The 27,354-nt window shown below is 48.3% G+C and overlaps 1 protein-coding gene across 1 annotated transcript; it reads right to left on the bottom strand.

Moving 5' to 3' along the window:
* Positions 1 to 18,974: 18,974 nt before the first annotated feature.
* Positions 18,975 to 21,135, bottom strand: IER5 (immediate early response 5). Its single transcript, XM_028168026.2, has one exon. The coding sequence runs from the start codon at positions 20,918 to 20,920 to the stop codon at positions 19,940 to 19,942; it is 981 nt and encodes a 326-aa protein (XP_028023827.2). The 5' UTR covers positions 20,921 to 21,135; the 3' UTR covers positions 18,975 to 19,939.
* Between the last annotated feature and the right edge of the window lie 6,219 nt (positions 21,136 to 27,354).

Genomic DNA, 27,354 nt, shown 5'->3' with positions numbered 1-27,354 from the left:
TTTCCGTTCATTCTTCAAAGCAAAGAACACTGTGATGATCTGCATGCAGACAAGAGCGAAACTCCCAGCAGCAGCCTTCCTGTTCTCAAATTCAGAGCAGAATGAAATTCCATGCCAGCATCCTCCTACCCAGAGAGGTTCTGAGATGACCTAGGCCACAGTCGAGGGTCCACCTAGAGTTCAGAGGTGGTTGAACACCTTGAGCCTGCAGCCAGGACCTGAGGTCAGCTTCAGAGTCCTTCCGCTCACAGGGATGGAGTGAAGACCTCAAAAACAGCTCCTAACCATAGCGCTGGTATTTGGGATTTTTTTTTTTCTCCCTTGACTTGTTCCTACCCCCGGCAAAATTCCCTGGTCCTAGATCCCATTCCTGCAAGTTCCTGGTCCGTGCTGGGTGGCCCTCCTGTGCTTGCCAGTCTGCTCCTTACAGCAGATGGTGATCCAGGGCGACATCATTCCCACAGAGGTAGCACTGGCATTTCAGTGAGAACTGAAGCTTGTGCTTCAAAGTAGACCAGTATTCCAACAGAAGCTGCAGGCTAGTAGGAGTCGTGGTTAAGGGCATGAGACTGCCCCCCTTCCCCCCGGAAAGGCCCTTGTAATCACACACCCAGGTGCTTCTGGAGCTGTAAGACATGACCCCCTAAAGGACATTCTGGGCATAAGATTCTGAGAGTATCCAGGGCAGTGGTGGAGGGAGGCTACTTAGGACACACACAAATGTAAACCAACAAAGCAGAGGTTTCCATCCCCAAGGATGCCAAGGACTCTAACTAAACTGACTCCCAGTTGCTCCCCTGAATAGAGAAGCAAATCAGAATCTTTGCGAGGGACGCTTCCCTTTCTCCAGACATCCACCATCCTGCAGTGATCCCCTCCACCGCCACCCCACCACTCTCCCTGGTTTACAGGTGCCTGGACTCTTCCTGAGGAGGCTGCCTAGGGAGAGGGAGGATGGGGTGCTGAGCACCGGCCAGGGAGGGAGTTCTTGGGGCTTAGCAGGACTCCTCTTGCCAAAGAAGGGAAAAGAAAAATGGACCCCAGAGCTGATTCCAAGCTGCCCAAGTGCTGGGATATCATCATCTTTCTCAGCAGCCATAGCAAGCCCCCACCTGCTCCATCCCCAGGCTCCTGGTAGGAGCCAACAAAACAGATGTCTTCATAAATCCAGGCCCTCTCACTGACACATCTCATCTTTTAAAAAGACCAAGAGAGATGAAAGCTCCAGTCTCTTCTTGGATCTCAGTGACAGATTTTTCTGATTCACCTCATTACCTCCTCCTACGGGTGCCCATTCGTTTCCACCTCATTTTCCTCCCAGTTCTCATGCCTGTCCCCATCCCAGCATATCCTGACTGGGGGGCAGGGGGTGTTGTCTATCTTCACCCAGCTTTCACCCTTCCAGACATGGCCTCACTCCCTTGGCACTTCTCTCTGGATTAAGACGGGTTCTCTTTTCTGCCCCTCTCCTCCAGATCAAAAGCCCTGGAAATCTTTCAATCCAGCATCTCAGGAAGAAACAAATCACAAGGCAATGGTGTAAGAGGATGCTGTCCTCTGGGCTTTGATTAAGAAATAATGAGGGGGGCTTCCCTGGTGGTGCAGTGGTTGAGAATCCGCCTGCCAATGCAGGGGACACGGGTTCGAGCCCTGGTCTGGGAAGATCCCACATGCCGCGGAGCAACTGGGCCCGTGAGCCACAACTACTGAGCCTGCGTGTCTGGAGCCTGTGCTCCGCAACAAGAGAGGCCGCGATAGTGAGAGGCCCGCGCACCGCGATGAAGAGTGGCCCCCGCTTGCCGCAACTAGAGGAAGCCCTCGCACAGAAACGAAGACCCAACACAGCCAAAAATAAATTAATTAATTAATTAATTTTAAAAAAAGAGGTAATGGGGGACAGGACCTCTTACTCTGGCCTGGAACCCTTCCTGCCTCAGTTTGCTGTGAGTGTTAGTGGCCTTTGCAAAGATCTTAAACCCCACCATTCACATCTCTGAATCTCCCACGGCATCTAGCAGAGCAGCAGCACAAAGTACACACTCAATAAATAATCGATGAATGGAATCCCTATAAAGTTCGAGTCATTCATTGAACGCTGCCTAGGATCATTAATATATTTCAAAATGGCAGGCTCTTGGAGTTAGAAGGGACCCATAGGGGTCATCCATTCACCCTCCACCCAGCACAGGAATATGTACTGCAGGATTTCTGACAGGTGGACATCTAGCCTAGATTCCTTGACCATCTCCATGACCATGAATACCTAAGGCAGCCCAGCCCCTGTCATAGTTGAGATCTCTAGTTATGAGAAAAATATTTTCTACTATTTACTAGAAATCTCCCCTCCCCACTGCTGAGTCCCACACCCCTCCACACATGAACTGTTTGCAGAGCTTGTGTTTTCTGCAAGAGTGTAAGTTCCCGGAGGGAGTGCCCAGGGCAGATTGGCTTGCAGATTGGCTTGCTAATTGAAGGCGGTAGCAAACTCTCTCTAGAGCACTGGGTAAGTAAGACAGAAGAAAAGGAAGCCAAGACCCATGGCTCTGCCCATACGTGTCCCAACTCCATATAGCCAGGCCGCCACCCCTCTTCATAGTTTCCTCCACCAAGGAGACAGCAACTTAAAACCAGAAGAAACACAAAAGGATCCTAGGTTGTTAGGCTCTGTTCCTGACCCTCAGCCCCATCCCAGGACATCGAAATGTTATTGATAACACTTTCCTCTCAGAAGGATATGCTTAACAGAGAGAGCAAGGATAGGCTTTCTCAGACTGAGAAAAACAAACCCTACTCCCTCTGCCTTCTGCTGAGTGTTCAGGACACTGTTAACTAATCCAGAAGATGGGAAGAAAACAGCAGGATAACTTTGGATTAGGTTTCAGACAAGCTCTTCCAAAACACAAATCAATTGTTTTCACTCTGAGGCTTTCAAAGAACAAGATGCCTGTAGAGCCAAAAAACTGGCTGGCAGTTTTCTAGGCATCTGGATGTTAAGTGAATGGAGATGCAAAGATGATACACTATGCAAATAATAGTCACATGACAAACCTCTTTTAGTTTATAACTGTTTCTGGACCACAGGCCTAAAATGGACCAAGGCTCTTCCTTACCTGCATTCCTGGGGCCTGCAATTTGGGCCTTGGCCAGATAAAGAGAGGAGGGGATATTAGGGAGCAATACTGATGAATATTTATGCCCTGAAAGGCTGAGTTATAAAGTTAGTGGGTGAAAGGGACCAAGTAAGGGTAATAATAATGGTTGAGATGAGGTAGAGTTAAGTGGCAGACCTTTATAAACTATAAAGCCCCAGGTATAGTAAACGTGAAGTATTACAGACTATAAGAGCAGATTCACAGGTAGAAGGTCCTCAGAAAATGTTAGATACATTTTTCTCACCTGAGGCATAGTTCTACCCTGGGGCTTTTTATGGGACAAAAAGCAAAATAAAAGCTGACTTTGTTGGACAGAAAAGAAACAAAAGGAGATGGATACACAAAAAATGTAAGTGCTTAGAATCTGCAGCATACATTGAACTCTGCCCACCTCCCTTTAATATGTTCCCCAAAGCTTCTGATGGTCCCCTTCAGGTTCAGGCAGGCAGTCCCAGCTAGGGTTCTGGGAGATGGCAGCAGAACCTTGAATCTGGGATGACCTTAGGCTTGACTTTGCAGAGCTAAAAAGGAAAGGAGTTAAAACAATGCAAAGCCCTCCCACCGGATTCCACCTTCTTCTGTTGGCCACTTCCTTCCTTCCCTCCTTTTTCCTTCCCTTCCTTTAGGAGCTACTCTGCCCCACCTTCCTTCCTGGGGAGGAGGACCTGCCCTTTCCTCTTCTAGGGCTGGTGCCAAAAGGATGAACAATGCTATGTTGAGGGGGGCAGGGGCATGGACGGGGTGAAGGGAGTCTAGAGGTGGGAAGAGGCAGTTGATGTATGACCTGAAGCAAAGAGTGACCAAGCCAGAGACGTTTACTCCTCAAGTTGCATTTCAAGGGTCTTTGGCCAGTTCCCAGAAGTTTCCTTTACTTAAGCATACAATCAAAGAGACGGGTAATTGTGGCAGCAGCAGCAGAACTCCCACACTCCCACCAGAGCGTCACCCATGGTACCCAAGTAATGCGATTTCAGGTCGCAGAAACAAGGGTGGTGTCAGCGAGATACAGAGGGGGCTCAATCTAGGTAGCCATCTGCAATCTCCCTTCTGCTGTCCACAGTCCTCTGAGAGAAAAAAGGCAGAAAGGAAACTGGGAAAGAAGCAGAGATGTCAAGAGGGTTTCTGGAAGTCTTGAAAAGGCTGAGGACAGAAAGTAGGTTGTGTTAGGTAGAGGAGCCAGCGGACAACAGAAAAGGTAAGACAGAGCAGTCGCCCTCATAACAAAAGCATTGAGTTAGCAAAGGAGATGACAGAGTGAGGGAGGGGCAAGGTCAAATGGAGTTTTTTTAAGGCAAAGCTCTGGAGTGAGGGCCAAACTTGAGCTGGCGAGCACAAAAGAGAAGGCACTCCAGGAGGCAGCTGTGAGGGGTGGGACGAGTGAGGGATGAAGACGAGAGTGGCAGGAAATCAAAGGGTCCGTCGAGTGAAGGGGGGCACCAAGGAAATTCTCCCGGGAGGGTCCCGCTTTGTCTGCCAAGGGCGGCGGCGGGGTCAGCACGTGCAGCCGGGGAGCGCCGGGGAGGAGGCGCGACGCGCGAGGGGCGGGCCCCGCGCTACAGAAGGGGCGCATTGTCAAGTCCCAGGCCGCAGCAGATTGCCGCTGTCCTGCAATACCCTCGCACCCTGGCACCGCGCCACTGGCGCCACCCGCGGGTTGGAAATAGCTGCGCCGTTCCCATGGCGACCAGGCAGCGACTCCCGCCCCCGCCGCCCGCCCCAGGCCCTCCCCGCCCAGCCCCGCCCCGCCCCGCCCCGCCCCGCCCGCTGCGCAGGTCCGCCGGCCAGCGCCCAGGCAGACTCCCTCCCACCTGGGCGCGCCCCCCCGGTAACCTTGGCAACAGCGGCCGCGGCGCACGGTGGGAGGGAACGGGGGAGGGAGGGGAGGGGCAGGGGGGAGGGGAGGGGGAGGGGGGAGGGAGAGGAAGGAGGCCGGGCGCAGCTCCGAACGCCGTTCGGCCGGCCCCCTCCCTCCGGCCTGCGGCGCCGCGCGCTAGGCCCGGGCTCCCGCAGACGCCCCGGCCCAGGCCCAGGCCCGGCCAGCTCTCGGGCGGGGCCGCCGAGGGGCCCGGCCTCAGGCGCCACGGGAGCCGGCGCAGGAAATCTCCTCTCCCCGCCGCCTGCCCTCCCGGAAAGGCGGGAGCAGGGGAGGAAGCTCCGTGGCGGCTGAGCCTGCGGGAGCACCGCGCCGACCGCGTTGTCTCCTCGGAGCCTCCTCCGGCCCCGCCTGACCTCCCGCCTCTCGAAATCCTCCCCGAATCTCCCCACCCTTCCTCCGGCGATGGGTGGAGGCCTTGGCGGAGGGTCTCCGGCCTGCGCAGCCCCGTGGAAGGGGGGCCGGAAAAATAAAGCTCTCTCCCGCCCGACGGCGGGGGGCCGGGAAAAACCGGGAAGTGTGGGCCGAGGGGGCACTGGGCTGGAGGGGGAATCGCCCTTGGGCGCCGGGGTCGTGCGTTCCAGGGAGCCCCTCCCCAAGTGCACTGCACCCTGTGAAAAGTCCTTGTAGCTCCTCGGTGGGATTGACGCCCCCACACCTCCCCTCCCAGAGGAAGATTTCCACCCTGCGTTACCCTCGCGCTTTGGTTTGCTCGTGTGGTGTGCAGGGAGTGTTGCGGATCTCCAAAAGAGTGTCTCAGCTTCCAGGGTGATTGGGTCAGAAATGAGACTTTGACCGACCAAATGGGGGGAGGGAGGCGTGGAGGAAAGAAAGGGGCAGACCAGAGAGTTTCACTTCCACCATCCCTCTTCAGGGGCAGAGTCTACCCCTGACTTCTTGGAAGGTGAGTTCCTGCAGGGCAGAGCCCCTGGCACATAAAAGGTTCTGAACTAAATTAACATTTATGAAGGAATATGATTAAAACCAGATATAGTAGTGCCTCCGTCATTCAGTTGTCCCGGGTGGGCAGGGCATCCCAAGGAAATACACTTAAGAAAGTGTTCAGGGTCCCTTGAAATTTGGCCCCAAATCAAAGGAACCTAATAAAATAATTAATACTCTGCATTTGTAAAGTCCTTTCCTCTAAGAATGTTACCTCATTCCAAACATATTTTTTACTTCAAGTTGGATAAAATTCCAAAGCAGAAGAAAGGATTCATATGGGGCAAATAAGTTTCCAGCTATCCATGGTCAGAGTGGAGGAGCATAAAAAGTTAGCTTCGCTGATTCTTAAAGCCCTGTGTTTTCTTTGAAGTGGTATAGTGGGGTTACCTTGGTATGATCGAAAGAGTTAGGGGATGTACAGTCAGAGGACCTAAGCATGAGACTTGCTGGGCCATTTAGGCCTAAATTTCCTCGTCTGAGAAATGATTAGTGTGACGATGAGATAATATGAAGTATTCTTCGTAAGCCATAGGATATGCCACATAAATGCTTCAGTTACTGGGACTGGTATACAAGTCACAATTCATATACTGTAGCTGCAAAATACTTTCCCAAGACCTTACTGGTTATTTCTGCAGATATACTAGTAAGACACAGACAACCTCTTTCCAGTCACCTCTGAATCGGGGAAGAAATTCAGTTGTTTTTCCCAGGGCCACTCCTGTATCTTTGGCTCAGTTTGGCATCAAAACGCTCGATGACTCCCTTTTTACATCTTAGCCTATAAGATAGCTTCAACTACTACACACTCCAAGTGTAGGCACCAAAACCCCAGCCCAGAAGACAAAGGAGTTACAAAAGAATAAATGTTGACCCAGGACCAGAAAGACAATCTGTTGTCCAGAGAACAAGACAAGAGGGTGCATGGACTCAGAGAGGTGCCAGATGTGCAAGCTGGGGGGGAGGGGGATGGGGGCAGGACTGAAGGGCTCTATGTGCTGTTGAATCTCCTTTAATATTACTATGGACTGAATAGCGCTCCCAGCCCCTGCATTCATATGTTGAAGCCCTAACTCCCAATGTGCATCTGGAGATAGGGTCTTTAGGAGGTAATTCAAATTGAGTTCATAAGGATTGTAGCCTTATAAGAAGAAGGAAAAGAGAGATCTCCCCATCACCATCACCAGAGTGTGTATATAATGAGAAGGCAGCCGTCTGCAAGCCAGGAAGAGAGCCCTCACTGGAATCCAACCATGCTGGCACACTAATCTCAGACTTCCATCCTCCAAAACTATGAGAAAATTAATTTCTGTTGTTTAAGCCACCCAGTCGGTAGCATTTTGTTATGGCAGCATGAGCAGACTAAGACAAATATGTCTTTGCTTGGAGCTGAACACCCTTCCTACCACCTCTGCCACCTGGCATTTTGTTCAGCACTTCCACAGTTGTCTCATTTTTAATTCCTAACTGTGTGAGTTGGAATTGGCAGGATTTATTTTTAAATGAAGGAGCTAAAACTCAGAATGATTAAGTGACTTGCTGAAAGTCACACAGATTGTGAATGGGCCAAACCAACACTTGAGTCTCCCCAGACAACATCTAGTCAACTAATGCTAAGTACTTACCATGTGCTAGGTTCTGATCTGGATTATGGGACTAGAAAGATGAATGTGATTTAGAGATGGGAAGGGCACAGTCTGGTCAGGAAGAGAAACATGTAAACAAATCATTACAGCAAGGAAAAGTGTCTACAAGGATAATTGGCCCAGCAGGTTTTTGGGGAAAGCGTTGCAGGCAGAGGAATCCTGGGAAAACATGGCTTTTTGGGGAGCCACAAGTACAGCTTAGAGCAGAGTATAGTGGAGGGAAGGAAGAGGCAGAGATGCTCCACAGGCCATTGAAGATACTGTTCCTCTTCTTCCTGCCCAAGGACTCTGATTGCCTCCCCAGGGCCCTGGCCAAAAGAGAGAACTGAACTTGAACAGAGATCAAGGCAGTCCTTAAGGGACCTAATATCCCTAAGGAGATGCAGCAGTAAACTCTTCAATTAGGTTCACATTGAGATTCTATAGTAAATTATCTTTGTTTGATTGTTTGAGCTGGGGGGGGGGGGTGTCTCCTAAAGGTTAGTTTATTACAGCCCTAACCATTTGTAAATAAGTGATAATGTGCTTTAATTAAGAGAAGATATGAATTGCATACCTATGCCTTTTACTAGCAAGTGTCAATGTTTATATAGAATGGCTGGTTTCCAGAGGCACAGAGTTTTACTTAAACTAATACAGGATCATCCCTCACAATAGAAATGCAGAAAAGGACCGTAGTTAATGAAGAGACTAACATCTGTCTGCTCTGTTTTGGGAGCATTAGTCCAAGTTCTTACCAGTTGGATACGAGGATTCACTTACCTTCTACTGTTTTCTTTACAAGTTGCATACTTGTGTTTATCACAAGTATGACTTGTGATATCTGACTTTCAGGGACTTATTAAATCGCAGCACTCAAATGCCCTCTCTGGGGGAGAGACTGTAGGTTGGGGAAGAAATGAACCCAGAAGGGCTATATGCACTCCCAGCCCCTCTCCCAGAAACTGGGTTCCGCAGGTCTGCCCACCTCCCCAGGGTGCTCATTCTGCACACCAGGCCAACAGCCAATTTAAGGGCTGGTTCTGGGATTTCAACATCTCTCTGCCTGGGACGGAATGAAGACTATCACCTCTGCCTCACTGGAGATCTCATTAGAACTTGAACTCTGGTCTTTGTTCTTTCCCAGCGGGTTCAGTACAGTGGAGAAGGTGAGGGGAGAAGGGGGGTCGGTAAAACCACAACTCCCAGAGCATCAAGGGTCCGATGGCCCCTGAGATCTGGATGTGAGTAAACAAGCAATTACCTACAAGACAGCCTGGTAACCAGAGAAGCAGCCAAAAGGATTTGATTCTATTCACTCTGTGAGAGGATGTCTGCCTTCCCTCAAGCACCCCACCCCTCCCCAGCTTCTCAAGGCTAATTTCGCCACCCTCTGCCTACTTTCCAAGTGATATTCCACCCTCAGTGGAAGCAAGGTCCCAGGGCTCAGAGACAGAGGGCTCAGTTCTGGCTACATTCTTCTTGGTTTGGCCATTGTCAACATCACTGCTCTTTGTCTATATTGGGAAAAGGGGAAAGAATCAGAGGGTGCTGTTACCCTCCCTGCTCCAATACCCCTACAGCCTTCAAACCCTCTGGGGGAAGAGAATTTAGGAAGAAAGAGGTGACTCAGAATTTTCTTCTCAGAAACCGGAGTGGGAGCCCAGCTGGGCTGCAGGAAGTGTGGGGTCTGAGTGAAAGAAACCTCACATTCCTTTCTCTGTTTGGCTGTGAGCTTCCCCCTGCCTACTGCTGCTGGGCTAGTCCCCTTCCCCCCACCCCCCACTTTCTCTGGTTCAGCTGATATCAATTCAGATCCTGGTACTGAAAGGCCTCTACATAGATAAGATTAAGGTCCCGCACTTACCTTCAAAGAATTTACAATCCTGTGGGGAAGGGAGAAGGAATGAATTTCAGGATGTTAAAAAAAAACCATGTACCTAAATAACAAAACAAGGCAACGTATAATATGTGCCTTGCAGCAGGACCACTGCAGCTAATAGTCCCATCATTTCTCACCTGAATTATTGAACGGCCCTGTAACTGGCCCTGCCTCACCCTGCCTCCAGGCTTTCCTCTTCTTCCACTCCCCATCTTGTCTCCACACTATAGCCTGGTGATGGAGCTAAACGCAAATCCGATTGGGTCCCACCCCTACTTAAAAGCCGTCCTTGTTGGCTCCCCCACGTCTTCCAAGATGAAACCAAAGCTCCTAACATGGCACCCTAGCCTTTTGTAGTCTGACCTCTTCTAATCCACGAAGCTATTCCCACTCCACACTCACGCTCCAACAGGAATGAAGCATTTGTGATGTGCAGATACTACCATCTCTCTGGCCTCAGGGCCTTTGCACAGGCAGCTCTATCTGCCTGGAATGCTTTTCCCCTTACTGGCCACTTGGCTAACTCCAATTTGCCTTTGGGGACTCAGCACAGAAATAACTTCCTCCTCCCAGGAACCTTTCCCTGATACTCTGAGTTAAGCACCCCTCATCAATATCCCCTTATCACCACAGTATGAAGTCTGAATTATAATGAGTTTTCCATCCCTCTCCCCTGTAAACATCAAGTTCCTTACTCATCTTTGTACCTAGAGCCCGGCACAGAGTAGACACTAAATGACAGTTGGATGAAAGGCTGCCCAGCAGGCAGAGGAGCTCATAGAGAATATGGGAAGTCATTAGAGGCTTTTGAGTCAGAGGCTGATAATACCCGAAAACTATATTGTAAGCTGAGTAATCCATTAGTTATTCAGTAGTGCTGGGGGGAGGGAGGTTGAGGGAAAGGGGAGAACAACTGAAGTAGTAAGGGCTGGAAGTCGAGAATGACGAAGGCTACAGTGGGGACTGGAAAGGGGATGGAAATGAGCTTCACGGTGGAGGTAGGGCTAGAAGCTTGAGCAAGACGTTTGGATGTGTTTAAGAGGGGGAGGCGGGATGAGGTGAGGCCAAGGTCTGCAGCCCTGGTGCCGGAGAAGGAACTCGAATAGAGGAAGCAGACCAGGAAGCAGACCAAAGTCATGAGAAGGCACTGGATGCAGGTAGCAGTGGGAAGAGGGCTTCGTGGGAATCTGGTAGAGGAGATGACCTGTTTGTTTTTAGAAATAGCTTCAGCTAATTAGGACAGAAAGCAAACCGACTGGAGGACTTTTGAGCTCTGCGTTGCTTTTGTCTCTTGGTGGTCTAGGCATGGAAAGCCTAACAAGCTAGGGCCTTATCTTGTCCTTTTTTATTTATTTATTTTGGCCATGCTGCGCAGCTTGTGGGATCTTAGTTCCCTAACCTGGGATTGAACCCTGGGCCCTCAGCAGTGATAGCACGGAGTCCTAACCACTGGACCACCAGGGAATTACATTTTATTTTTTTCTTTTTGTCCTTTCAAAAATTGTGATGAAGGCTCAGGAATGGTGCTGCTCGGTAAATCTCTCCTCCAGCTTCAGCACAAAATGATCCCACACCAAGTAGAGCTATTTAATTCTTTTGCATTTCCCCCATGTTCCAGAGGACTTTGCTGGGGGATAATGCTGTTTCTCCATCCGGAGGGCACTATGTTTTATCAAATACACAGCAGTTCTCAGTTCATTACCTTTTTTCTCCTTCTCACATTCTTCCTGTTTTCTGACTCTGAGTTTATTTTAGTCTTGTGTTTCTCTTGAAATCATCACAGACATCTGTCGCTCCTGCCTTCACCATCCGTCCACCCCTCTCTCCTCTCCCACTCCTACCCTCGTCTCCTTAACCTCTCATCAGTTGCTTTAAGAGACCTAAAACTGCTCAGCTTCCCTCCCTCTTCTCAGCATCCAGGGCCTCTTTGTTGGGCATGTTTCAACCTGTTCTCAGTCTCAGACTAATCCTCCATAACACGGAGAATGACAGATGAGGTCAGACTTGCTTGGGAGGGAAGGAAAGGCGAATTTCTTACCCAGGAGACCATGCTCATTCATAACTGGCTTTCCAAATGAGAACAGACTACGTGTGTGTGTGTGTGTGTGTGTGCGCGTGTTTTCTGCTGACAAAACCCCCAATCCTGCTTTCCTCAGAGCACATGCCTGCATTCTGATGTTTTAAACTCCTAAAATATAAAGAGGATGAAGCATTAGAAATATACATCTTTAGATTAGTAGCTGGCAGGTGCTAGGGTTTGGGGGAGCGATCCTTTATCCTCCGGGATCCTCTTGCACTTTGTTACCTTGCCATCTGGTAGGCTGGGGTTGAAGCTGCAAGAGTCTTCTTGGGCTGAGAGTGAGGAAGAAAATGCAGGTGACTGATACTAACAAGGTCCCTGGAGTGATTTATTAGCATCTCCAGTCTCCTTTTATTTGACAGGAGAAGGAAACGAAAGTTGTTTATTCCTTCTGATGAGACACTTACTTAGTAGTTTATATATTCAAACCCCATTCACCTCAACAGTCCCTTTCAGTTGACGCAACATCCTCTCTAGCTATCATCCTGGTGCTCTTCTGCCTCTTATGCCAAATTTCTTGGGGAGGAAGCTACAGCCGGAGCCTCCACATCCTTCTTTCCACTCCCTTTATGATCCAGTTTTCTCTCCCATCTTCTACCTGAACCTCTCTCAAAATTCACCAATGACCATGTTTAGTTCAATGTTCCTGTTTTCCGTAACTTTTATGTTGCCCATCTCCCTGTGTAGAAGCCTGATTCCCACGTTTCCACAAACTGTGATCCTGCTGACAGAGCCTTCTTCCTACTCCAGCCCCTAACTTCATGCTTCCCCTTCACTAGGTCCTTAGCTTCTGCCCTTCTCTCTTGCCTGCAGAGTTTCTTTATGCTGTCAGCTTTAAGGATCATCCCTAAACTCGGCCATGCTCCCCCTGGAGAGCAGCATATGAAAAGGTGCAGAAGCCTGCAGCCAGTCCCACGTGGCAGGAGGCAGTGTATGAGGAAAGGAATGGCCAGAGGGAGCCAGCCTTGAGTGACCTCAAGGTGAGAAGCTCACACTAGACACCACCTCACCCCCTGCCACCACCACACTCCCTATCAGTGGAAATAACTGCTTTTTACTTAATGTGCATGCAGATCACCTGGGGATCTTGTTAAATGCAGATTCACTAGGTCTGGGTTGGGGCCTGAGATTTTGCATTTCTGGTAGACTCCCAAATGACCCATGCTGCTGGTCCAAGGACCATACTTTGAGGAGCAAGGGGCTAGATCACACCTACCTATGGTCAGATTTTCTGGGGGGGGGGGGGTTCTGTGTTGTTTTTGCCTCTCATCTGGAATGTAACCCAACTTGAGGGCCAGGATCCTGTTGTTTGCATCTTTGTATTCCCTACATGAGTTCCTTCTGAGTTCCTTCTGGGTGTTCCTGTAAATACTTAATTGATGGAACCCAGGGCTGAGTTGTTTATATCTTCGGGCTTTGCTTTACAAACACTAACTTATCTTCAAATCACAATCGTGAGGCAAGTGGCTACTTTTTTTTTTTTTTTTTTACTACGGATAGAAACCAAGAAAGATGAATGACTCTCCAAGTAGTGAGTCACATTTTCAGATTCTGGCCTACAATCCCTGGCTCAGAGAGATCTCAGTCCAGGGTGATTTCCAACACTGCCTCTGCCTGGCTTCTCACCTGCCCAGGCAAGATGCCCCACTCACTCTCTGGACCTTGTTTCCTCTTTCCTGACTGATCCGTAGGAGACCCTCCCCTCTCTGTCTCCCCCTCTCATAGAGGAGCTCAGGAGCCTTAAGGAGCGGCAAACTCCATGTTAGGAGGCCAGACACCTCATGCTGAGGTGACTAAAAGGTTGAGAAGCAGACAGCTGCGCCGGCCTACGCTCCGGAATCGTCCACACACTGCATCTTTACAGCTGCTCTCAGCAGTGCAGACTAGGAGCGCCTTTCAAAAGACATTTTGAAGAGGGAGTGAGTGACGTGTGGGGAGAAAACCACAGAAATCACAGAGTAATAACGACCTCAGCATAGCGTCCCATGTAGTCTAAGTTCAGCTTCTGAAACTGAATCTTTGGGTTCAGGGATTTCTCCCATGGCCATAAAAATAAAAGCAACTCCAGTCTCTAAAGTAGGTCACGCAGTTAGAGAGAGAGAGAAGGCTCGTGCTGGTAAATGCAGATGTCAAGGTACTTTCACCCTTTTCCAAACCAAAAATAAAAACTTGGAAATTGTCTGAAGAAAACAGGAGGTGCAGCTTGAGAAAAGCCAGGGGGAAGAAAGTGGGTGGGGCGCTCCTGCCCTGGATTCCCTCAGCCCACGGCCGACCTGCTGCGGGAGAAAGTGACTCCACTGCAATTCCCGTCCCGCCCACCCCCCCCGCCCCCGCCGCCCATGACTGTTCCCACCCCACAGTCCCTCTTCACGATCTCCAGCTCACTTGCTGCCCATCACCTCTGTTGCATGATTCCAGTGGGTTATAACTACTCCCCACTCCCACTTCTGTTAACTCACTGTAAAAAGTTTCTATTAATCAATCAAAGCCTAGAGAGGAAAGACAAAGCAAAGAAGCACTTTGGGACTTCTCCATCACAGGAGGCCTGGGGATCCATTTTCTGTTCTAGAAAGCAGCACTGGGAGTTCCGGCAAAGGGAAGGGGGATCTGTGTGGCCCACATTTGGACTCCCCTGACTTTGCCTCTCCTTTCCCCCATCTGGTCCAAGCCAAGCCGGTTTTCAGTGGCTGCCCCTGTCTCTAAGATGGATACTCCCATACCCACCCCCTGCTATTATGCTGGAATCTGGGGTCTGGTGAGGCACCGGGATTAGACCACCAGCAATCACAGCTGTGGCTTGATCCCTGGGGGGCAGAGTCTCTGGAGACTGCAAGTCTCAAGGTCAAGAAATCCAACTCTGCTCCTTCTTAGCTGGTGGTAGCATTCCCAATCACAGCTCTTCCCTGTGCCTCAGACCCTTCCCCAGGCAAACAATAAATGTGAGTGCCCTCGGAAGAGGACGGAGGGAGGGGAATCTTAGAAAGACCCAGCAGAGACAGAAAAACAAAACAACTACAGCACTGAAGAAAGTGTCTATGCCACAAAGGGCAGGATGATGCTGTGATTGGCTAGAAGGAAAGAGCCATGCACTTGCGGATCAATTTGGAGAAAGACTCTTAATGGGTGGTGTCCCGGATTCAGGAAAGGCATCAAGTGTGGGGAGTAGCCTAAGGAAATCCTGCCCTCAGAGACAACTTCAGTGCTTTGAGCAGAGGGAACAGAATGGTTTTCTACCTCAGAGAAAGCAAGTTGCCAGCAGCTGCCCTGCCCCAAGACTTGAGAGATCAAATGAGTTGAAGAACAATCAGGTGGGAGCACATAGCTTTGGCACAGCCCTGAGTTCTAGAAAAACTGAAAGGAGCCTTGCCTTGGCATCTAGGGGAATGATTGGGCTGGAGCAGCCTGACAGACGCCCAGTCCTGAAAGCCCAGGGAGAAAGCCCAGCGAGAAAGCAGAGGCCTGGGATCAGGGCTGACTTGGCGCCTAGAAGGGGCGAAAAGGGGACGCTGCATCTCACCTTCATCCTGTTAAGTTAGGGATGCGGCTTATCACACAGAGACTTCGTGTGACCAGGTCCCAGAAAACTTGATTATATAAAATAAGTAGATCTACCAACAAATATCAACAGGCCTATTTTATGCCAGTCCCCTAAGAGAATTGCCGCTGGAGGTGCTCGGTGGTGATGACAGGGACCAGCCCTTCTTTCTGCAGCTCCCCAAAGCTGACAGCCAAGACTCCTTCTCACCTGCCGGGAAGCAGGCAGCATCCAGCATTAGAGACTGCTGCTGGTCAGCAGAGTGGGGAGAGGGCGAGGGCCTGTCAGGAATCCAGTCCCTGGAGGCTTCTCCCTCCCTGCTTGTAGAATTCCAAAGGTCTGAGATAAACCCCAGGATACAGTCCAGCAATATCCCAGTCAGGCTATATTCCTCCGGGAGAGAGCAACAGCTAGACAGAGATTTTATTTTTAAAACCCTCATTCCCACTTGGGGCAGGGGGTGGTGGTAGGCATTGGGGAAAACTGTGCTTGGATCAGGAAGGGGGCATTCTGCTAGATGTGCGTATCCTTTTACACTTTTTGTTCTTACATATTCTCTTCTCTAGTGTACCCTCAAGAATTGTTACTGAAAAACTCCTAGGGCCATGAGTTAAGATCACAATGATTCCTAACATCAACTCTGCTTCTACTCTCTTTTTCCTCCCAAGGCTTTCCACTGGGTAGAATTTTAAATTTGAACAATGGTTCAAAGGCTGAGAGACAAACTGCTCATTACTGGAAAGAGTGCCAGGAATCCTGGGAAGCAGACCTCACTCCCCACCAGAGTTCTGTACCTAATCGGAAAGGCTTCTTTCATAGTCACGGGAGGGTTAGATCAGTGTTTCTTTTCATTCTCATCTTCTTTCAGGAACTGCTGGGATAAAAGCAAGCCTAGGAGAATAAAAAATTCACAAATAGGACAAGAATAAAATATTTAGGGCAAGAGATCAGAAGTTCTTTGGTTATTCAGTGAACTGAACTAACTCTACTTTAAAAAAGTATAAGGAAGTAAACGTCCATCAGACTGCATGTCACAGTGGGTATTAGCCTTTCGACCTCATCTCACAGGCTCTAAGCTGAGTTGTTATGCCTAGCAAGTTGAAGAGGCTCAGACTAATCCAGTGATAAAACAGAGTTTTGTCATCATGAAGTCTGTTCCCGATATTTACTCTATCTTTATTCTGAGATGCATTCTACCAAAGTTGTTAGATGGCCCGTTCCCTTCCACTTCTCATCCCAAAATCTAATCAGTGGTGAATGGTAGGAACGCAAGAGTTATTATTACTCCGTTAGGTGCCTTAAAGCAAAGCCAGTCACTCCGAAGGGGCAGTTCAAGCTTTCCAGCTTTCTATCATTAGTTCCTTTCCCCAACTACAATCAGTGGTTTCTGAGAAGGAAGACAGGCTTAAAGAGACACAGTTGAGAAGTACTGTACTAAAACTTATCACCTTTATTCACTATTGATGTGATCTTCCTGTAGTACTTGTCAAAAAGCACTTTAAACATAGGGAAAAAATTTTTTTCCCGGACCAGACCTAAGGTTAAATTGATCAAAAAACTCCCTCCCAGAGTTGTCAAGAAGTGGTTAGGTACTAAAACTATGGTTTCTAGTCACACTGAATCTGATAACCCCATCCTGGCACTGGGAAGGCTTTTTTCCAGGACCTATCAATAAACGGGCCTAAGAAACATTCTATACTCAAGCAATTCAGGCTAAAAATAACCCTGTGGGCTATTTTTTTCTCTACTCATCCACAGAAAGCATTTGTGTGTCAACAAGATCTTTGTTCCTTGAGTGTTTTCACTCCAGCTTACTCCTCCCTGAAAATAGAGTTGTTTGAGACAATCAGGAAAGTCATAGGGTTGGTGTGAGACATAGAGAACAGCAAAACTATTCTAAGCTTTGTGGACTGCCAAGTGTCCAGAGAAAAACAAGAATAAAAGAACCCAGAATTCACAGATAGGATTAATTTAAAAACAGACTCTCCTTTCCCCTTCTTTCTTACAAATATACACAGTTCTTTGACCATAATAGATCTGAGTTATACACAGAACTTTTACGTTAACAACTAACAATTGCATGCTTACTATACTATGTATGAGGTACTTTTCTAAAAGCTTTAGGGGCATTAACATTAATTTTCACAACCCTATGAGGTAGGCACAATTATCTCAATTTCATATCCGACAAAACTGAGGCACAGAGAGATGAAGTAAGTTGTCCAGGGTCCCTCAGCTAATAAGGGGCAGAGCCAAGATACGAACCCAGGAAGTCTGGCTCCAGATCCCAGCTCTAAGCATGACACATACTGCTTCTATAGTAAAAAAGATAATGATCTTTACTGATTTCCTACAAAGCTGTATTTCCCTAACTATCAAATATGTCCATTTACCTTCTCTAAATTAAGCAGACACATGGTCCCATGGTTCATCTTAATGTGAAAACAAGGATCAATGGGGATTTTCATCTCAACCAAAACACATCAACTCAAACACACCGAATGTTACCCTCTTTCAAATATAAAAATGCACTGAGACAGCTGTTCAAGCATAATAATTACTTTCTAGCAACAGGAAATGTTTGCAGAATTAAGGCCTTGGACAACTTCAGTTTAAGCAGCCAGCACTCAACGGATCTCTTGTGGCTATAACAGAACTTGCCTAATCTCTGAAAGAAAAACAAACTAATTTTAACAAGACCCTGATTAGGGAATGTTTAATTCTATGAATATATTATTTATGGTGATGAAGCATAAAGTAGAAAGTTCCTTAGGCTTAACGAATCACTAATAAATTTGCAAAAATATCAAAACATGGGCCTACTTGGCTATGACAGAAGTTCATACTGTCAGGACTCTAGGGAGGGGCAAAGCACCATTCATATGCTCCTTCTGCCCAAAGGAAATTACCCTTTCTTAAAGCTTTGTCTAATGTTTCCTCAATTTCTCCCATCTCATAAACACCCAATTTATTCATAAGATATTTTAGAACAATTCCATCTTTCAAAGTCCTATCAACCGTATTTTAAGACACCATTCTCTAATTGATTTGCTTCTGAAATAGATTATTGAATACCTTTCAAATATTGAACATTTTGCCTTAGACAAAAAGCTCTTAAATGCAGTAATTGTATTAAAAAAAAAATCAATCGATGACTTGGCTGTCATCATCAAAGTGTTTACCATGGCCCAAACACTGATGTCACCATTTGGGTGACAAAAGCAAATCAGGAGGTTTTGCTAAATAAATTTGTCTAGCCCTCCTTGGCCTCTGTCCTTATCTAGTTTGACGCAAGCTATTTCCTTTCACTGATGCATTTACTTTCTACAGATATAATTTAAAAAAAAATTTTTTTTAAAGCACTGAAAATTCCATCCTGACATCCACTGGAATGCAGAGGTAGACCTGATCAGCTGGGCATGTCAATCTCATCAGGCTTCCTTCATATGTCAGGTTTTGCTCAGTAACAAAGTTGAAAGATGACCCACGTTACCTAACAGAAAACTAAAAATTTTAGTGAAAAACACTTCCGTGGATGGGAAAGGCTTCAGAAGTTGGCACTTATTTAATATTAGACACTGTAAGACTGGGCTGTAAAAAATCAAATCGCCTAGACTTTAGAAAAGGCAATTGCAGTGGCAGGTTTCAAGAAACTGGCATAGCACTGATATTAGTATCTAAGAGCACTCCTCTTGATGTGCAGGAGAAAGCTTAAATGTGTCTCTCTGGATACTTAGTGAAGCCAGCAAACAATGTCCCCAGTCTGTGAACAACTGATATGAAGAACCACACCTTCAATTTTCCACGCGGACCATACTTCCCCTCCTCCCACTTTCCTCCCTCCCAACCCAGACAGGTGATTACAGACAAGGAGGCGGTGAAGTTGCTTCAAAATATTTAATACGTGTCAGACACGTAAAGTTACATTTTTATACAAAAATCAAAACAACGAAGGAGAAAATACTGTACAAAAACCTTGTCAGCTCCCCCAACCTTTATACAACAAAGACTGGAGTCACTATCTACAAACCCATAAGGTCTTTCCACTCAGGGCTTCTGTCTGTAAACTTTGTTTCCTTAAACGGTTTTTAAAAGCACTGTGTAGTAGGTCTGATCTAGAGCTTTTAAAAAATAAATCTTTTATCTATAAACTCCGTTATTTCCCAGCTTGAACTCCGCCGTGAAGTTCATCAAGCTTCTTCCCTGTCGGGAAGACAAGGACCGCTAACGTTCCCCTTTCCCAGAGCGATCACAGAGTATAAACGTTTCTTCAGGGAGAGAGAAAGGTGGGGAGGGAGAGAAATCACACAAGCCCCTAGTCCGGACGAAATGCCTCTAGTGTGAGGAAATCCTGCGAGGAAGCGCCGCTCCTGGCCCCGGTGCGGTCCTAGCTTTCACGTGAGGGGTCTGTGTGAAGTCCCTTCCTCCCCCGCCAGCCAACGGGGAACTCCCCGGCCCCGGCCTTCCCAGCCGCTTCCTTCTCGGCGCTGCCGGCGGCGGAAAGTCCCTGTCTGCCCCCAACCTCCCAAGCCCAGGGGAAGGGGGGATGCACTCCAGAGACACAAAGTAGTCCTAATTCAACGACACAAACTGACACACACAGACACAAAAGTCCACGATCGTGCTCTTCCGATAAGCCTCACACTCCCCAGTCTCAAGAAGAGACCCGAGAGGCTCCGCACAGCCGGCCGCCAAGCCCGAGGGCAGTCGGTGCCGCCCGGCGGCACCCGGTCTCCCCCTCGCGCTCGGCGCCGACGGTCTCTGGGGCGTCCTCGCAGCCGGAGAAGCCCAGCCCTCACGTCGGGACGCCCGCTGCTCAACTTCTTCCCGCTCGGGGATCCAAGGGCTCAGAAGGCCACGATGGCAGTGCTCCAAGAGTTGATGTCTCTCAGCACCGGCTTATCGCAGCAGATCTGCCCGGGCTCCGCGGCTTCCGGACCGCTCTTCTCTCCCTCCGCTTCCTCCCGGCCGCCCCCGGGGCTTTTCCGTAAAAGTCCCGAGAAGCTGGAACCGAAGATGCTAATGAGGTTGGCCACGTTACCGGTCTCCATCTCCTCCTCCTCCTCCGCGGCCGCCCCCGCCGCCGCCCCGCCCGGCTGCTCTTCTGAGTTCCGGCGGGGTTTCTTGAGTGGGGTCGAGCCGGGAGCCGGGCAGTCCGCGGGGCCGCCGCCCACCCCCTCCGCGCCGCGCTTCCTGGGGCAGACGGGGGGCGGCACGGGGGGCTCGGGCCCGGCGGGGCGCGGCGTGCGGCAGCCGTCCACGCGGGGAGATGCGCTCATCTTGTCCTCGTCCCCCGGGGGGCAGCCGCAGGGGCGGCGCGCTGCCCCAGGTCCCTGGGGGAAGACGTCTGAGCCTCCGGCGGGAACCCCGGCTCCTCCGACCGCCGTCTCTCGCAGTCCCTCCACGCGGCGCCAGGCAGCTTCCGCCGCCTCCGCCTCTCCGCCCTGAAGGGTGTCCCCGGCGCCCGTCACCGTGGCCGCAGGCTCCGCGTCACCCTCCCGTGGCACTTCTGGGACGGCAGGGAGCTCCATCTGGGGCTCGGGCTCCGGCCAGGCGGCACAGGCGGCTGGCGGAGGTGGCTCCCCCCAGCCCGCGGGTGGCCCGGCCACCGACTCCCCAGGCTGCTGCGGCAGCGCCGGAGCCCCCGGGTGACCGGTCAGGTAGAGGCCGGGGCACGGGTCGCTCAGGTAGACCTGGCGGGCGCTGCGGAGCACCAACGAGACCAGGAGGTTCTTGTGCAGCTTGATGCCGCCGCGCTGGACCCGCGAGTTGTAGATTTTGCCCAGGGAGATACTGACGATGCGGTGAGCCTCCAGTTTGAACTCCATCCTGCCTCGCCTTCCCAGGGCTGGCGCGGAGGTGAGAGAGTGAGCCCCAACCCACGTTCCGAAGCTGAGATGGGAACGATAGGCGTCAACGAGTCCGCCCCGGCGGTGGACTCTGGATCTCTGAAGACTCCGAATAGAAACGGCTCCGGCGACGCGCTCGGTAGCTCTTCCGCCCTCCCCACCTCAGCTTCGCAGCCAGGTTGGGGTCGGGTCGCTAACTGAGGGCAGGCTGGCCTCCGGGCGCCTTATAAAGGCCTCCCGACAGCCAATAGCGAAGGGCCGCCAACCGTTCCGGGGCCGATCGGCGCGCCCTCGTGCGCCTCGCGCGGCCAATCGGAGACCGAGGAGGGGCGCCAGGGCCATTCGAACGTTGGTCCCGCGGAGCAGGCTCTTAAAGGGGGCGACGCGCGCGACCGCTGACCGGCGGGTCGCGGCCAGTGCTCCGAGCGGCGGGGGACCGGATGGCCACGGTGTTGCTTGTACTTAAACTTGCTGGCCTGTGCGCTACTTGCCGCAACCAAAGCGAACTAAACCATTCGAACTTTCATCCGAGTATGGTGGTGGACTTTGCTCTGCAATAAAGTCCTGATCCTTCTCTGATCAACACTCCTCCCTCCCCCGCCACCGTTTGCAAGGCGTCACACACCCGTAAGCTCCGGGGCAACCCGACAGAAATGGAGATGATGGCAAAACGTGGCACAGGATACCCTTGGATAACAAATAGTGTTACTACAAGATATTTAGCAGATATTAATTTTGGATAAATCCCTTGCCTTCTAGAGTCACATACACTCGTTAGCACCTGTCAATTTTAACACCGAAGAAAGAAAAAGGGAGTTCTAAAAGTTCCAAAGTTTCTGACTGCTTATGAAGGCTTTGTGTCTATGTACAAAGTTTTTGGTTCTCCACTAAAGCTAGCATCTATCACTTTGTTCTCCAGATTCTAGAACCAACACAGTTGTCAGATCAGTTACAATGAAAGGTGGTACACGTTCTCCACAGTGATTTTTCTTCAACAGGACTGACCAGTCCATCCTTGGAAAAATCTAACAAGTTCTAAAAATACAAATAGAGAAGTCCTGTATTCCCATCATGATGTCATAATTTTATTTTGTGTCAAGGTAAAAATATAGGGGAAGAGTGTTCCGGAATTTTCTGGTCAATCAACAACTTAGTCTATTTACTGAGCCTTACAGCACAGGGTTGTCCAAGGTCCTAGACTGGGTTCCTGGAGAGTCAGTTTGAGTTAGTCCAACCTAAGCTCCACCACAAACCTGCCTGATGACTCTGGTAAATAACCTTAGGATGCTTTAATTTATCCAACTCTAAAAAGGAGAAATCACATACACATCTGCTGTATTATGCAGCATCTTCTGATGAATGACAACTCTCAGCAACAATCTGAGTTATAAAACTAAGCACAGTTTTCTTGGAGTCCACGTGGAACACTGGCCTGATCTTGTATCAGGGTTTGGCCAAGTAGTGTATTTAGTTAGGAAAAATATTAGTGAAAGGTGGGCTTGATTATGGCTAATTCATAATCAGGAGGCCCCCAAAGGATGTGATGGCTCAGTAATTATCTATTCCCCCAACTTAATGACGATAACAGACACCAGTTCATGGGACCCAGAATTTCTCCCCTCTAGGAATTTTCAGCTCGAGTAAAGAAGGAGATAAAATAACAGCACAAGTAATTACAAAAGCAAGCCATGTGTTTTGAGTAATAACATGAGAAATTTTTTCTTCTGTTTTCTCTTTCTTTGAGAGCTGGCCGTCACTATAAAACACTAAGAGCTCAGGCTCTGAAGACAAGCTTCCTGAGTTGGAATCCCAGCTCTACTTTTTACTTGCTGTGTGACCTTTGGAAAATTACTTCACTTCTCTGAATTGGAAAATTACTTCACTTGTCTTGGACTTTTTTATCTTAAAATAGAGATGATAATAATAGTGTCTACCTCTTAGAGCTTTTGTGAGGAGAAAACAAGGTAACACATTCAAAGCTCTTAGAACAGCCTGACATATAATAAACTAGCAATGGACGCCAGCTATTAGAACACATCACTCCTCACATGACTTGGGGTGGAAAAAGAGGCTGGGGAAGGCAGGAACATAGATGAGAGAAAGAAGTTGTATTTGAGGTGGGTGTTGAAAAACCCTGAGATGGGCTCCACAAGTTCCAACCAGCAGGAGCAACAGAGTCCATTGTAGGGAACACCTCATTTGGCAGAGATGCCAGGCACCTATAGTAAGTGGAAAAGACTGGGAATAGAAGCTGGGGTTACATGGTAGTGGGTTGTGGATGCCTCAGTGAGGAGATGGGGCTTCCTACAGGGAGCTACTAAAAGTTGTTGAGTAAGAGAACCTCAGAATGCATTCTAGAACGGTCAGTACACTTAATTACCACTTAATTATAAAGGGGACCACTTAATTATAAAGCTCTTGCGGGAGTTTAGGCAAAGAGTAATAAAGGTCTGAATCAGGTGGAGGTAGCAAGAATGAAAAAGCCGAGAGACAAAAGGAACTTTAGTGTAGTGATGATATGGGATGCCTTCACCCACCCAAACAGGTCACTGATAGAGCAAGCCTCGGGGGAAGACTTCCAGACCCACCTGAGCTGGGCATTGCTCCATCCTCCATGGTGGAAGCAGACTCCTTCATCACTGTCTTCATTACTTTCTCCTGTCATGCCCAGGGCCCCTCCCAAACTGTGCTCTCATCAAAGGCAGGAGCCCATCTCATATTTGTAGCCAGGAGATAGTGAAAATATTTAACAACTGTAGGATACAGGCACTGACCATCAGGACAGAGTCCTGGAGGCCTTTACAGTGCTGGGGGTTATGGGCAGTCTCCTACAGGAGGGGCTGCGTGGCCTGGAAGGGGGGCACTCATGAGATTCTGCCAACTGGCATGGAAGCATTTCAAGGTTTTAACACTTGGGATGGCCATACCAGGTGCATACTGAGTGATTATGCACTTGAACTAACGAATCCCTAATAATGATATGGTCTACCAGGCACTGAGCTAATCACATATAGGCATTATGTATCATCCTTATAAAGTTCTGAAAGTCCATGTCATTATCTCCATCTACAGGTGATGAAACTAGGACTCTGAAAGGTTAAGTAATTTACAGCTGTAGGTGGAGAGGGTGGGCTTCAACTCCAAACCTATTTAACTCTAAAGCTCGAAGTTCTGGGGCTAGATTACCTTGTTCCACTTTTTACCTGTTGTGTGACCTTTGGAAAGTTATTTCACATCTAGGTGAAATAAGAAAATTATGGGGCTTCCCTGGTGACGCAGTGGTTAAGAATCTGCCTGCCAACGCAGGGGACACGGGTTTGAGCCCTGGTCCGGGAAGATCCCACATGCCACGGAGCAACTAAGCCTGTGTGCCACAACTACTGAGCCTGCACTCTAGAGCCCGTGAGCCACAACTACTGAGCCCATGTGCTGCAAGTACTGAAGCCCGCATGCCTAGAGCCTGTGCTCCGCAACAAGAGAAGCCACCACAATGAGAAGCCCGCACCCGCAACAGAGTAGCCCCAGCTCGCTGCAAATAGAGAAAGCCTGCGTGCAGCAGCAAAGACTCAACGCAGCCAAAAAAAAAAAAAAAAAAGACAAAATCTGTATTTTAGGGGGAAAAAAAAAAAGAAAATTATGTTTTGTAACACGGGCAAGTTATTTCATCTTTCTGTGCCTCAGTCACCTATTGTGTAAAATGGGAATTATAAGAATACCTACAGTGTTTAGTACAGTTCCTAGTGCCATTAAAGCATTTATTTATCGTGATTGTTATCATTATACCAGTGCCTAGCTCAGTACTAAGCACATAGTAGGTGTGCTGTTAGCATTTGTTGAATTTTGAATGCTTTTTCTACTACACCAAGTAATAGATGGTCAATAGATGTTTGCTGACTTGAAATTGAGCCTGATTGCTCTTATTATCAGGAGTTCCTCTAATCCTGAGAACAAAACAGAACCTTGAGAACTCATCTCTGGAGGACCTAGGCTCTCATGATCAGCAAGCTTCACCTCTGCCTATCGGAAAAAAAAAAGGGAAAGTATAGAACGTACTCTTCTAAGCTTTAGAAAGCAGAGTTAGAATTTGCTGTCATCCATCTTTAGGATTCTCTCAGTTTAAAAAAAGTTGGTAGCACGATGAGACACAGTGGGGGTATCAGAAGGACAGAGGAAGCAACTGCTCTGGAAGAAGTGGCCAGAGGATGTCCATCAAGTCTGTCCTGCCCTTCCACCCCCCATCTTCTCCACCGGGGCACGAGCAGATTAGCGCACTGAGTGCTGGCCACGGCTGTCCCCACTCAGGCACTGTCTAGGCTCTGGCCTGAGGATTCCTTTTAACACAGGGCCTGTCTGCCCACTGCTGTTGACTTTCTCGTTTGCATGACGAATTGAAGACTAAGTATTACTATCAGATGATTACAGAGCTTATATTGCCTTAAATGGAGTCTAGTCTGTGTAAGAACAATGCAAACCCACTATGGATCATGCACACAATAGCTCTGTGAGAAGTAACCATGGGTGAGAAGTGGGTGAGTGAAATAACGTTCTGTCCTACCTTTCAATGTTAGGACATTTGGAAATTCATTTTGGTCAAAGTTGCTTATGTAAGTGAATAATCATTTGCATGGCATCCTGAGTTCTTCAGGAGGAAAACTCCACAGAAATATATTATAAGCACTTTTATGTAAATAATAGTCCTCTTGCTCTTCTGAGAACAGGCAAATCCACCTTTCAACTTTTTCTCTCTCACTCTTCTGGCATATTTTACATCTTTTTTTTTCTCTTGGCGGCTTGACAACTATAGAATTTCTTTATCGTCAAAGAGCATTTGGGGCTTCCCTGGTGGCGCAGTGGTTAAGAATCCACCTACCAGTGCAGGGGACACGGGTTCGAGCCCTGGTCCAGGAAGATCCCACATGCCACATCCCGTGAGCAACTAAGCCCACGAGCCACACCTCCTGAGCCCACGTGCCATAACTACCGAAGCCCATGCGCCTAGAGCCCGTGCTCCACAAGAAGAGAAGCCACCACGATGAGAAGCCCACACAGAAGCCCCTGCTCACCGCAACTAGAGAAAGCCCGCGCGCAGCAACGAAGTCACCCAAAGCAGCCAAAAATTAAAAAAATTAAATTAAATTAAAAAATAATAGCGTTCAACTAGGGGTGGGCACCAAAACCTGCCTGTCTTTTTTTTTCTCCTCCCCGTTTCCCTTCCAAAACTGTTACAGCCCCACCCTCTGTCTTGTCCTAAAGTTTGTATGTTGGTTCAGAGAAACTTAGGATGTTTTTATGATCATCCTTGTCATACCTCATCTCCTTTAATACTCCGAAGAAAAACAAATTCCCTCAATAAGTAGAGCATTCAAACTCATTAAAATGAGCATGGTACCCTCTCAAGCCACAGAATGAAAAAACACCACTACAGAAGACCCTAGACCTGCACTGTTCAATACTGTAGCCCCTAGGCCAATGTGGCTAGTGCAACTGATGAACTGAATTTTACATTTTATTTCATTCAAATCTAAAAACTGAAACAACATAAAATCCTTTTACTGAAACCCAACTTGTGTCATATTTTTGAGGTTTGAATGGTTAGCATCCAAACTGATGCTGTAGTTGTAAAACACATAGCAGATTTCAAAGACTTAGTATCAAAAAGAGAATGTAAAATATCTCATTAATGTTTTTAAGATGGTTACATGTTGAAATGATAACATTTTGAATATGTTGGGTTAAATAAAATTATTAAAATTAATTTAACCCATTTCTTTTTACATATGTGGCTCTAATTATATTTCTATTGGACAACACTGCCCTAGGGATAATAAAGGGATAGGGAGGTGTGGACATATAAATATGTATGAGCATATTGTGAGCAATTAACAAATGTCCTTGATTGGTGAAGAGGGAGAGCAAAGGAAAGACAGAGTGAAAAGGAAGTGAAACATGAAACACTTAGATGGTTGTAGAGGTGAGGAGAAAATCAAAGAAAAATGTAAAAAACAGAGCTAATTAGCCAGAAGAAAGTTCTTTCTAGAACTGAGAAGTAGCCACAAAGTTAGAGAAGCCCAATTCTACGTATCTGAATGTGATAACACATAAATTATCACAATATTATTTTAAAATCCAAAATACAAGCATGAACACAAATTTCAGAGAGGAAAGCCTACTCACTTGGACAGCCTCATTCTCAGGCATTCTTAGGGTGCATTGATTCTTTTCAATTCTGAAGTCCACCTGGAATTGCAGGACCATTTGTTTTCAATGGGCCATTTTCCTGCACAAAAACCTTCAGTGGTTCCCCATGACCTTTATGGCAAAAATCCAACCCTCTGGCCTGGTCTTCAGAGTACTACATACATTGTTAAAAACAAACAGCCTGGAATGGAATGGGGGAACAGAGCCTGGCTTCT

This window comes from Balaenoptera acutorostrata, chromosome 1 (genome assembly GCF_949987535.1).
Source record: "Balaenoptera acutorostrata chromosome 1, mBalAcu1.1, whole genome shotgun sequence".
NCBI lineage: Eukaryota > Metazoa > Chordata > Mammalia > Artiodactyla > Balaenopteridae > Balaenoptera > Balaenoptera acutorostrata.
This window is presented reverse-complemented; position numbering and strand designations above follow the sequence as displayed.